We start from the raw sequence: 13,136 nt of genomic DNA on the forward strand, positions 1-13,136 counted from the left end.
AGAGAGCGAGCGAGGCAGGCCAGGCAGAGAGGAGAAGGGCTGTCAGAGATGGTGCTAATCTAGGTGAACAGCTGAATCTAAGCATCCCACTGTCCCAGCAGACACTGGGATACTCTCTGCTCTCGTCGCCACTGCAGCCATAGCAACACCTGAATCTCACTTCCTGTAGAAAATAATAACAGCAGGTGCATATAATTTCCACTTATATTCTATTGTATTCTAACTGAAAAAAAGAAATTCCACCTTTTAGCCTTTCAGTATATTCTAACTTTCCTCACGGTTCATTAGATTGCAGCTCAGTTTTTTTGTAATGCAGAATTCACTGTATATGAACAGCTAATTGGCTCCAGAGCCATGGAGTGTCCATGTGGGTGTGCATAACCAACCAAGCTAACCAAGGCGATGAATGTGGGTTCAAGACACATGAATCTGAAGGAAAAAATACAAATCATGTTAGTATGAGATTTCTGGGAGCAAAAATATTTCAAGTGGTTGCTTCATGACTGGATTGGACACTGAGTATCTAGTGACTCAGACTTCTTCAAAACAAAGTACAGTGAGTCATTCTCAGTTTGTAGCCAATAAAACTGCCAAACCAGAACCAAAAGGAGAGACATGTTTGAAGAAGACCTATATTATCTAACCAATACTCAAAGGTGTCAACTTGAAGCATTCCCATAATACCTGTGCTGCAACTGTGCTACTACATTTTTCTGTCATATTTCTTCCATGAAAGAGCACTGCCATGAGATTTCTGACACAGGTATTATGTTCACTCACAAAATGTATGAAAATATAAACAAGTCATTTTTACTGCAGAGATAAAGAGGGACACAATTTAAAAATACCCCAGCAATTTTGGCTAAATGTTTATGTAAATGAGAGTTTATAGATTAGCCTTATTCACATTAAACTCAACCAAGAGATACGATCACTTGTAAGAATCCAAAACCTGATCCGACACGTGAAACTGGCATTACACATCATGTCACATCAGTTTTATGTCAGTTTCCCCTCACGGTCTCCTGGAGATGAGAACACACAGTAAACTACAAGTGACCACATGAAAGCAATAGTGTTTGCATGCCAGTTTTTAAAGTCAAATGTAAAGATTACTCTTCGTGTTGTATCACAAGATCAGTAAAATTTACATTTTAAGCAGCTGCTGGAAAGATTTTGACGGGTCAAGAGGTGAAAACGAGGGATGATGTACTACAAAGGTCTCTGATTCTCTTACAGAATTTAAGCTTTCCAAGCAGTGGTGGGTGATGTGCACTTTTTCCGCCCTGGATTTTCCCTCCAGGCAACACACAAGCTGCCCTCCCTTCTTTGTGGAGGTTGTCAGGGCTCCGTGCAGCTTGTGAAGAAGACTGCAGAGGATGCTCAAGGCTGGAAAAAGTCTCCCAACTCTTTTGCATATTGGCATTAAAGATCATACTGTTTTTATTTAGGAATAATTCTCCTAAAAAGCAGCTAGAACTGATCATCAATCAACGATAATTAAGTAAAAGGCAGCTCTTTGTTTTAAATATAGAAATAACACTTTTTTATGATGTTCACTGTTGACATTAAATGGTAGTTTAACTTTTTTGTCAAAGTTTTTTTTATATAACAATACTACGTGATAACATTTAAGTCTCCACTGAGGAAATTATAGGTGATTATTAGGTTAATGTGCTCTGATGCAGCAAACTATTCTCTTTTTTTGGGTACATACTCTTCAAAGAAATTTTATAAACTTAAGTGGATAAAAAGATACAAAGTTTATCCCAACAGCAACACAGCAAAAGCAGTGTTTCAAAATTTGAAATGATCCATGTCTTAACATGATGCATTCAGCATGAATGTGACAAAACGCTCAGGTTACAGTGATTCTCCCTAATCATCACTTTAAAGGAGCTATATATAAGTTTTGCTAGCGCTACATAGCCAACATTAGCAATAACAGCTGTTTACATAACGGTTTACTGACAGTCAACGCTTGAGATGGTTTTCTCACTGTCACATGATTCCATGTTTGTCACTTTGCTTAACACCTCTTCTCTAACTACAATAAAAACACAGGACGATTAAGTTCTTTATACATCAACCATAAAATGGATTTATTTTACCAGAGGTCCAAACATATTTCTGTGTTGCCCGAGGATGCATAGAAGATGTCATTGTGTCATAGGAATTCAACTTCCACTACTACAAACCAGAGTTTACAATCTATATCTTCTTTTGTTTGACCATTGGTTTGACAATAAAGCCATGTGTAGCTGTTATGTTACACAATATCAAAGTGTGTAACTGGGACAATCTTACAATCTGTAAAGGAAAAAAGAAAGGAGAAAAAAAGGCAGCTTAAAAAAATAATTCCATCTTGATTTGAACAAAGGGAAGAGTGTGTTAGTGGAGGTCGATAAAGGAGAGTAAGGCTACTGGTATAGGTTGGTTTGGAGAAAAAAAAAAACCCTCAGTGTTTTGTGATACTGTTTCACTTTTCTCTCCAAGAAGAGTATGGGAGAGAAAAGGAAACTTACAAAACCACACTATTGTCATGTACTTCTAATTTAATAAGACTAGTATTCCTAATGTGGTTATGGTTTGTGCTGCTGAGGCAGAAACAAACTGGGAATCTGCCGCTGGTCTAGCGAGGCTCCAGCATCTGATAGTAAACGTAGCTAAGAGGCCAAATGAAGGTCAATAGAAAAGGAAAAGTGGGGGAGCAAGTTAATGAAAAATAGAGCCAGGTTTAGTGAGCATCTCTGCAACCCAACTGCTCGTCAGAAAGCTGGACTGCTGCTGTGTTTTTGGGTTAAACCATCTCCTGCTGTCAGGTAAACACGTCCCCATCACAACCGCAATCCAACAGCATCTGCAGCTTTACAGAACTCTGAGAGAACTCTGCTCCATTTTGGAAGATTTTTAGTTTCCCCCCTGATTACTGCCTGTCACAGACCGCACAGGGGTGTAGAGTAAGAGTGGAGGGAGGGGGGTCTGGGGGAGCAGAATGTTACATTTCACTTTAGAAAAACAAAAATCAGAAATTAGAAGTCCATACATAAGTCCGTGTTTTCTCCTCCCTCAGAAGGGGCAGCAGGTTTCACATGGCTGCAGTACTCAGCCACACCACCAGGGATAGACCTTACTCTACCCCCCCTCACTTTAGCCGCTGGACAATGACGGCGTTGAGGAGGTTGGCCTGCTGCAGCGTCTGGCTCTCGTCCGACAGCTCCTTGTTGGGGAAGGTGGTCATGAGAACAAACTCTCTGGCAGCCATGGCGGGCCGAGCCGCTACCACGAACTGGCGCACGTCAGACACCCTGAGAGACACAACAATACATGGTGAAAAGAAGTATTTTTATTCCACAGCTACTGTATAAATCTCAACAGAACATTTTATCACTACAACCTTTCTATTGACCTCTGATTTCCTGAGCAGCTGTTACAAACAATACAAGCACAGGTTGATTTCCCTGCCTCTGAAATCAAACTATACATTTGTTGCTGCACTTTTACCAGAGACTGACCTATGATGCATTTTGGAAAACACAGGGTAGACCACATCTTTGTGTAGATACCAACTTCAAGTTAAAGAGCGCCTCAGTTACCTGTGGGTGTGGTTGAACTTTTGGACCAACTTGCCGCCATCGGCCAGTCGGATCTGAATGTTAGTGACGGGCTGGGAGGGGTCCAAGGTCACAGAGGCGCTGGCTTGGGCCTCGTTGGCAGCCTGGTCCTGCTGGGAGGTGGCCGGAGCTACAACCAACTCTGGGGTGGCACTATAGAGGGGGGGAGGAGGAGGAGGAGGAGGAGGAGGATGGGGATGAGGAAGAGGAAGGAAAAAGATCAGAATTTACTTAATTAGTTTAAGACCTGCAGAAATCCTGACACTTTTGGCACAAGTTGGTCTCACAATGAAATACAAAAAAAATTGTAACTAATGTTATTATCTACAGCAGGTAACGCAAAAAAAATTTTATTTAACTTTTTAATACCTTGTAAGGCCATTTTTTGAAGAGCTGCATTCGGAGCTTTTAAAGACTTTAAGATTTCCTGGTTTTCCTGCTTTGAGCCTACGAGTGATTAATAATGAGCTGCTCTTAATGATTGACTTCCACTTTTCTGTAAAAAGGAATAAGCAGCTTAATTAATGTGTCTTATTCTTCACTTTTAGCAAAAGCCTTTATTTACCCCTAAGTTAGGTCTTTAGAGATTTCTCTTTAGTGTAATTCTTTTTGTTTGACAAATGTGGGCCCTGAACTGAAAGTGAAAGAAGAGCACTGCTGCATCACTGGAATTGTACAAATTGGACATTAAATCTGTTTACTGGGATTTGAATCTGCTCCAACAATTTACACTAAAAATAACATTATATGCTTTATTAGAAACCAGCCATTTACTGGAAGGATCCCACACAGAGTCGATTCCTAGACTGAAGATGATTCATTTCCGTGTAGAACAAGCAAGACTGGTTTACCAGCCTTTATTTAGACGTCGTATTGAATTCAGCTGTGGCTCTCTGATGTGTAATGTTGTGCTGAGGAGAAACAATACGGAAACCATGTTCAATGAACTGACAAGACTGCTCAATCTCACCTTCCCAGCTTCTGTCCTTCACCTCCAAAGGCCTTGAAGGCCATCTTGGGTTTGGAGAAGTCCTCATCCCTGTGATCCTCCATGTCCAGGTTGACCTGGCCTCCTCGAGACCGCTGCCTCAACTCCAGGGGAATCTCCCTGCAAGGTAACAACCAACAGGTGCTATCACATGCCATCAGTGCTCTAAATGTGTAAAGCAGCCAACAGTGTCTCATAGTCTCATAGAAACGCTGGTAGGCATATTTACATATAAAGACGGAGGACATAGTGTGTCCCCGCTGACCTATGATGAGCACATGTGTAACTTAGATGAAGTTGCCAGAATATCCTCACCCCCTTCTGATTGCCTCAAGGAAGTTGGCGTTTCCAGGATCGCTGTAGTTTCTGAGTTCACCGTTATCCAGACTGAAACCTGTCTTCCACAGTTTAAGCACCACGTGTACCTAACACACACACACACACACACACACACACACACACACACACACACACACACACAGAATGAGACATTTGAGTTGGTATGTACTTGGGTCTGTACTGGCATGTACTTCATCCAGCTTCATCCAGGAAATAGCCACAGCCTTTCACATTTCTTATACATTATGTAACTTCACTAAATATTAGCATTCAAAATCACAGCATAACAAGCTCCAATATAAGAACTGCAGTGACAAACTTTAACTTGCTCTCTGCAGTGTTGGTGGTGACTGATTTATGCTTTCCCCTCAGTTTAGTACAAACCCATATTCTCAGTTCCTCTCTGCTGCTGCTGCTACCAGCACTTGTTAATACTCCCTGCCCTCAACACCCCTTATACATGCTGAGCTGCAGCCTATATGCCAAAGAATACAGGACAGGCTCCATGATGTTGTGAGTTACCAGCTTTACGTGGCCTACATCTTAATATTTTGCAAAGATAATAACACATAAATCGGTTTTCTTCCACTCAGATCCAGTTTGATGTGTCAAAAACCCGAAAAGCGTCAAAGTTCAACATAATTAGAGGTCCAGACGTGGGAGGTGCCATGTCAGTCTTTCTGGCACTAACTACAGCCTGTTATGTAATTCCACTCATGAGAGCAGGAATGCCTTCAGTATTAGATTAATGATTAGCAGTTCTCCTGGAAAAACCATGAATTAATCATAGTCCATCTGTTACTGTGTTCTTTCATTACTGAAAATGTAACAGTTCATGAGGGATTTCATCTATACAGCAACAAAAAACAAGCATCAATGCACATGAGAATAAAGAGTCATGTGTCTATAGAAGGATTTCACGCAGGAGATGCCCACAGAGTCCAGACTGTAAATATTTGGACAATAACTCATCCTTTGTTCTTCAGCCTCTGAATTTTCAAAATAAATGAAAAGAATCAACATTAAAGTGCCAAGTCTCAGCTTCAATTTGAGTAGGTTTACATCAATACAGAAAGAACTGTGTGGGAGACAGAGAACTTTTAACACACGGTCACCAAAATCATTATCATTAAGAGTTAGGGCCATCATGGAGAGGAAGATGACATTTAGAAATGTGGAAAAGGGCCCACATTTTCAGACAGTCTCTCCATGGACACATTCATAGTCTTTCTCTTGGTTGTTGGTGAGTGTGAATGTGGGGTTATCGGTTTTTATTGGCTGAAGAGTCACCTAGACTGGCTGAATAGTAACAAAGGATACAGGAAACAGGAGGCATCAGGATCTGTACTCACATCCTGCTGGCTGTTGGAGGCGTGCCTCTCTCCAGCCACGTAGGTTGACTCCTCCTCAGGAGCTGCTCCTAGCCTGTAACCTCCCCCTACGAAGGCCTAAGTGATGAGAGGGGATAATAAAAAACAAAATAAGATATAAAACGATCACCAAGAGGAAGGACAATTACAAACACAAAAGCGAGCAGAAGCAAATTAAAGTAAACACACTCTGCAGAAAGAACCTGCTATAAAATGCACAAAAAAGATGGCAATACAGAAAGAGCAGAGGGACAAAGGACATCAACATTGTTCTCATGTGCTTTCTTTTTACCTTAGCTCTACTGGGCTCGCCTGGCCCTCTCCCGCTCCGGTCCAGAGGCACAGCTCCATGTTCTCTGGCTCCTTTAAACAGATCTTCCACCACTTCATTGGAGCTCTTCTTCTTGGGGGGGCCAACAATCTGCTGCCCACTGCGCTCTGACCCCCCTGCAAAAAACCTGCAGGGGCACATAGAAAAGTGTGACTATAATGACAGGAGAGGGAATTCTTCCACAAAATATGTGACATTATAGACACTGAGGAAAAACAGAACGAACAATCTACAAAGTCAAGTCAGTATTATTATTGAAGTGATCGATGAGTAGCTCACTGTGCATGATGTAGAAGCCCCTTTCAGACATTCACCTTGCTGTATAAATGTTATAGCAATTTTACATGTCTGTCCGTCTGAAGTGCCTGAGTCACCTCTACAATAAAAGTCACTATGATAATATTATTAGTTTGGATCTCTAACAATTCTGTATAACATGGCACAAGTCTGAATTGAATCTCATCAGATCAAGATAGAAACCAGAGAGGCACAAAGTTAAATATGCACAGTAAATACTGTGTAAATACACAGCTTGTTCCACTTTCTATAATCACTGTGATAAATTAATTACTTAATTGTCCTATTTTAAAAACAATAAAACCTGTAATAAATTAGGAAACATGAGCCAATTTTAAGTTGATGGGGACAGTCTCACCTTCTTTTGTCTTTGTACACCCACAGTAATAATCAGATCAGTCTCCCTCCCTATATTTTAAACTTTTATTGATGCCTACTGCATGGATGGATGGATGGATGGATGAATAGCCAGCAAGACACTTACTTACAGCATCTAACCAAGTAATAACTAATACAGTTCCAACTTAATGTCTTGTCCTTTTATTTGTGTGCACTGAAGACATTATAATAATATAATATAACATAATTCACTTGTGAGAAGGCTGAGTGCTGACAATGGTCATTAACTAAGGCTTCAACAGCAACATAAGTTTTATAATTTTATCACAGATCCAGCCTGTGAGATGACTAAAAACACTGATCTTCATTAAGGTGTCAATATGCTCAGAACAAAGTCATTTGTTTTGTCTGTCCACATCAAAAGGTGGTGGCTGTCATTGCTGTTTTCAAATGGTCACACCCAATTGTGGGATGAAACGCTTCCTGTCATAAAGAGAGCTCCAGAGGAGGTAACAGCAAGCTTTTGGTAAGTGAGAATTGTAAAAAAGCAGCATGAGAAAGAAGTTCAAACCATGCTCACTTTCTTGCCACCACACAGTTGTCCAATCACTGCATGAAGAGGGCATTGCTAACCAGTCAGTTACAGAAAGTGACAGAAATGATTGAACTCAGCCCTCCCAGCTCCGATGTCAGAAAGGTGTAGGGAGTAAAAGTACTTCAATTGACTATCAAGCACTTTAGTTTAAGCATACTGACCTGGTGCTTACCAAAGAAAATAATACGATAAGCTAACTACACTAAAATCACAGACTCACACTTTGTCACTAAAACATGAATACTGCACTTTAAAAGGAAAAAACGCAAGCACATTGTTGTTTTTGGCAGATGTCCAGGTAACCCCTTGTTTACATTGTGTCAAGTTGTGCACAGTCAGCACATTTAAAAAAAAAAATGACATCAGGAAACCCATTTGGAACAAACTCAAAGATGACCTGAGCTATGTAATATTCATTCTGTAGGACTGTTTTTTCATTTAATTTGCTTAATGACTGCAAATGGAAATACACTAAAAGGCCATTTGCAAACCCACACAATCCTTTAACAAGCAGTCTACTGCACTGCTCCAGTGGCAGAATCTGTTGATGCTGCAGAAAACCAGAAACGACCAGCCCACAGTGAATGAGATGAGACCAAAAATAGTTTGGTGCATTCTGGACTCACACCCACTAGGTGTGACTTCCTACCGTCCAAACACTGTGAGGATGTACAGGATGTCACAGCCATTTAGGAGGATCAGAAAGACATCCAAGGGTTACTGTTACAACACACACTGGGCAGTGACTTTATTTATTAACTTGCCTCTACGTCCTTTTTAATCCCTGATCCACTCTGAGGTGTCCTTGGGCATGACACTCAATCCGACCAGGGTCATGAATGATTTTTCAATAACTAATCTAAACCTGATCTGTCAGTTTCTCAAGGAGAACAGACAAGTATCTCCTATATGGTGATCAATTAAATCATGGATAAAAACAATAGGTGGTTCTTTTCCACCATCTAGGCTTCTTTCTTCATCAGGTCACACATTCACTACAGATAAATAAACAGGCAATACTGCAACTTTAGCTCACCTTTGGCCTTCCTCCTCATCACTCTCCTCCTCTGCCTCATGCATCAGATCTCTGAAGGAGGTCACTCTGGGCTGAGAGCTGATGTTACAGAAAAATACATGCACTGAGTTGTATGTCACAAGATCATAATGATGATGAACAATGATGGTGACTGATGGGAACACTGCTGCACAGAACTACGGTCCAGTACTGTAGCAGTGAATGAGTGCACCATTAAATTTTCATCAGACTGAACTGTGTTATTAATAAAAAAAACATTACCTTGGCCCTGCAGACCGGGACACTGAGGAGCCTCCCTCAGGTTGAGGAAGCGTCACTATGTCGTCATCAGCTCCATCCTCAAAGAAACTGGCGAGGGCGAGCTGGGGGAGGTAGGGGGGGCAAAATTATTATGACAATGTCACAACACAATCCTGACAGATAGTTAATTAATTGTGCAACAAGTGTCATGTACGACCTTTCAGACATCCCAGGAAAGAGCTAGATAACTTGGCTCTACGTCTGAGGTTCCTGAGGTTGCCTTTTCTCGTCAATAACCACAGCGGATTGAAATGTTTTCACCGCAGTTTCCCAGCTGATACATTTATGTTCTCTTTCGATGTCTAAAAGCGAAGGCGCTACCCGAGTGAGAAAACTCTACACAACAGTCATTCGATTTCATTTTCTTATGGATTTGACATCTGAAATAGAGACGTTAAGCGTTTGTCTCCATTTTCTTAACCATTAACACACGCTTCATCGGGACAAACGACACTACTGCATTGTAGGCTAACCAGTGTCCTTTGCTAGGTTAACTAAACTAACATTTACACAGGTCTTTATCGTTACAGGCTAATGCTAGCTAGCGCGGCTCAATGGACTCTTGACAGACTAGCGTTAGCCAAAACTTAACGGCGACCTACTTTATAAAGAGACGACAGTTAAGGACCTTATTGTAACCGTGACCGTATCGGCTAACTAGGTTTAAACAGCCTTGTTGTTAGTGACAGAAGGCGGCCAGGCCATTGTCAAAGGGTGACTTGCACAAATCACCGGTAACACATGCTAACGTTAGCCAGCAAGCTAATGGTCTGACACTTGTCATGACACCGCCGTTTCCTCAGGATTGCCCAAAGTACACTCCTTCGCGATTCTACGGAAAGGCACAGTGAAGACGTACCTGCAGATTCCAGCCGGCGGACTCCAGGAAAAACCGGGCCCTCTCCTCATCAACATCAGTAACAGCGACGAACTCCCTCACAGATTCCTCTTGGCTCGCCATTTTGATTTGCCCCTTCAACGACTCGTCCGCCTCCACCTGAGGAAACAAGCAAAAGATGATGGTTCCTATGTGGTTTCAAACCGGGGACCATAACGACAACGATTTAAAAATACATATAAAATAAAATAAGATGAATAATGTGTGGTTTAAAACACGCTTGTATTAGTTTTTAAAGAACATATGGGACTTTTTTTTATTTTAATTGTCCATAGTCTCTTTTTAATAAACACGATTTGCTGCGCTGCTGACATTGTTTTGACCACTAGGTGGCAATGTATCCACAGGTTACACAAAACAACAATAACTCATGACCATTGTTCTAGACTCTCTAGAACAATGGTTCAAGTATTGACCCAGGGATCATAGAGGAAGATGTGCCAGTGTGCCTGAGTGCATATTACTCCAGATTTCATTTTCTGTATGTGCCATGCAGAAGTTTTACAAAAGAGATGGTGAATGGTCAGTAGTTTACTGTATAGCTCTTTATTACAACCAAATTATATAACACCTTTGCTTAGGCCGTGCACAGTTGATAATGATTCAAATCCTTGATAGTAAAGAATGCTACTAATCCACTTAAGCAAAAATATATTTACTTTATTCATAGTTTTATAATGTGCTTTTACTATCTATTTCTTTCTCTAATGCATTTTGGTTTTCTAGGTTATTTGTCTTTGAGGAATTATTACGGTTTTTCATCTTATCTCGTCTCATTAATCCGGCCCACCCCACCTCATCAAGATGTGACACCTCAGTGTGAGACCACAGAGCCTCTAATGCAGCAATCAGATCCTAATCTGCATCTTATCACACTTCTCAGCTCCAATCTCTAGTTTGTCTTCTTGTGCAAGTCCAATGTAAAACAGCTGCTGACTGTAGCATGAGTCCCCTCACCTCTGACAAAAACATAGTAAACGTGTGCCTCTGATTTCAGTACGATGAGCAGATGGAGAGAATATTCTCATGGGAGATACCTTTGTACCCCCGATAAGGTGTCTGATGGCGGGTTGGTCAGATGGCACAAAGTAATAAGTACTAGACAGATTGGGAGCATCTTAATTGTTTCTAGGGGGGAAAAGTGTTGATGGGGTTTTCATACATTCACTGTTGGGTGTTCGATCTTTGAGGCTAATTAATCTGTAGCAAAGTGAGAAAACCATGTTGTCATGTCACTTTGTGAAGCACAACCCCCACCTCTTCCTCAAATGCACATAACGAACAAGATGAAATATAAAAATAAAGAGCATCACACTAAAGAGGTTTAAGCATCAGTGATTGTATATTGTTTCCCCTTTGGATGTTTGGAGCTTCAGGTTCTGTGTGATGAGGCAACAGCACCCAGATACAAGGCAAGAGAAGGAAGGAGACAAAGAAGACGATGGCAAACAGAGAAAGCTGTTTAAACCTAAAGACTGATGCATTAAGAAGAAAAAGTGTGCAAGAGAGACTAAGAAAGAAAAAAGACAAATAAAACACTAAAGGAAACAGCAACAAACCAGAAGTAGGTATTGTGCAGTAACTGTACCTGAAGCTTGTCACACACCAAAACTATAAGTCAGGAGAAAGGACAAAACACAACAGTGACAGTACGAGTCAAGCATAACCCAGGTGACGGGTTGACAGCAGTGAATGTCGCCTCAGGAAACCCTGAAGGCATCGTGTGTTCATGTATGCGTATAGTTCTTTATCTTTCCATGAGACTTAAGGCTGACATTGTTGTAGTGTAACATTACCACCAGTGTATAATTACAAAATGTTAGAAACACACAATGGATACTGATATGTCAATTTGAATGTCAGCACAAAGGCAGAAATGTCTGAGGCCCTACAGAAAGAGCCAGGAACTGGTTTGGTGAACCTGATGGAAAGAAAATGAGTGAAAGGTGTATGACTGTGATTCAGTGCAGTCACCAAGTGATTTTGAGATATGCAGTCAGATGAGATATAGTGAGCTGGTTGAGACTGTAGTCTCAAAGTACATGCCCCTTTTGCGTAAACATAAAGCCACCATGCTTTAATCGTAGACTGTATATAAAAATGGACATAGACGCTGGGTCTGAAAAGTGAAACCAATGCAGAAGTGCCTTTACTTTTTTTCTAATGACCATTGTTGGGCGACTCCACTGGTTGCAAACATAGACTATATATCAAAATAGAATACTGTTTAGGTATAGGAATAGTTTTTTGGGAAATATGCTTTTTCACTTTTTTGTTGAGATTTAGATGACAAAATCAACACCACCATCATATCTGTGTATAGTATGAAACTAGAGCAGGTAGCTAATTAGCTTAGCTTAGCATAAAAACGGCACACAAGGGCAAACAGGTAGCCTTGCTCTGTCTATCCATGCTGAATGGACCCAAATACACTGAAGTGTGCATGCATATGCACCCACCCAGTGAGCAACTTCCATGGAAATGAATGAGGTGCAATCTCTGACTGCGGTATCCAGTTATCCTTAATATATTTATGGCTCCTTCACTCTCGCTGCTGATTGGTCAGCTGAATGTACTACCCCACACCCTTTCACCCTACCCATTTTAATAGAGAAGTCTGGAAGAACATCACTAAATGAGCTTTACAGTTGTTGATAAGAATATTTTTGAACTTGAGTGAGCTAGGCTAGCTGTTTCCCGCTGCCTTTTTTGTCTTTTTGCTAAGCTAAGCTAAATGCCTCCTGGCTCAGGCCCCTTAGTTAGTGCACACACGAAATAACTATCTTTCCGTAAATGTTTTCCTAAATTTAAAAATATAAAGTTGTGTATACAACTAGTAAAAGGCAGTTTAATATAGGCATATGCTTCTGATGAACAGTAGCAGGTCTGTTTAAAATATATTGCAGTAGCTACGGTTATCTCATGATTATGGCTACAGATGATATGAAAAGCCAGTGTGTTTTTGTCTGTAAGAACAGGAGGTCACGTCTTGTGCGAGTATTCAGATTATGTGACCTCTTGCACTTTGC

At 40.9% G+C, this 13,136-nt stretch overlaps 1 protein-coding gene across 1 annotated transcript; it reads right to left on the bottom strand.

Moving 5' to 3' along the window:
• Positions 1-2,074: 2,074 nt before the first annotated feature.
• Positions 2,075-10,226, bottom strand: nsfl1c (NSFL1 (p97) cofactor (p47)). Its single transcript, XM_056385918.1, has 9 exons — positions 10,069-10,226; positions 9,171-9,271; positions 8,910-8,987; positions 6,604-6,769; positions 6,294-6,389; positions 4,918-5,027; positions 4,585-4,722; positions 3,597-3,767; positions 2,075-3,308 (listed from the first exon to the last, which is right to left on the bottom strand). Exons 1-9 carry the CDS (start codon positions 10,168-10,170, stop codon positions 3,146-3,148), a joined length of 1,125 nt encoding a protein of 374 aa, XP_056241893.1. The 5' UTR covers positions 10,171-10,226; the 3' UTR covers positions 2,075-3,145.
• Positions 10,227-13,136: the final 2,910 nt, after the last annotated feature.

The sequence above is a fragment of the Seriola aureovittata genome, chromosome 9 (assembly GCF_021018895.1).
Source record: "Seriola aureovittata isolate HTS-2021-v1 ecotype China chromosome 9, ASM2101889v1, whole genome shotgun sequence".
NCBI lineage: Eukaryota > Metazoa > Chordata > Actinopteri > Carangiformes > Carangidae > Seriola > Seriola aureovittata.

Excerpts from the sequence above, each read along its gene's own strand:
- nsfl1c (XM_056385918.1), bottom strand. The coding sequence starts at position 10,170 with ATGGCGAGCCAAGAGGAATCTGTGAGGGAGTTCGTCGCTGTTACTGAT. Across the intron at positions 6,770-8,909 it reads GATGAGGAGGAAGGCCAAAG|GTTTTTTGCAGGGGGGTCAG; the intron begins GTGAGCTAAAGT and ends GTGCCCCTGCAG. Across the intron at positions 6,390-6,603 it reads GCGAGCCCAGTAGAGCTAAG|GCCTTCGTAGGGGGAGGTTA; the intron begins GTAAAAAGAAAG and ends CTCATCACTTAG.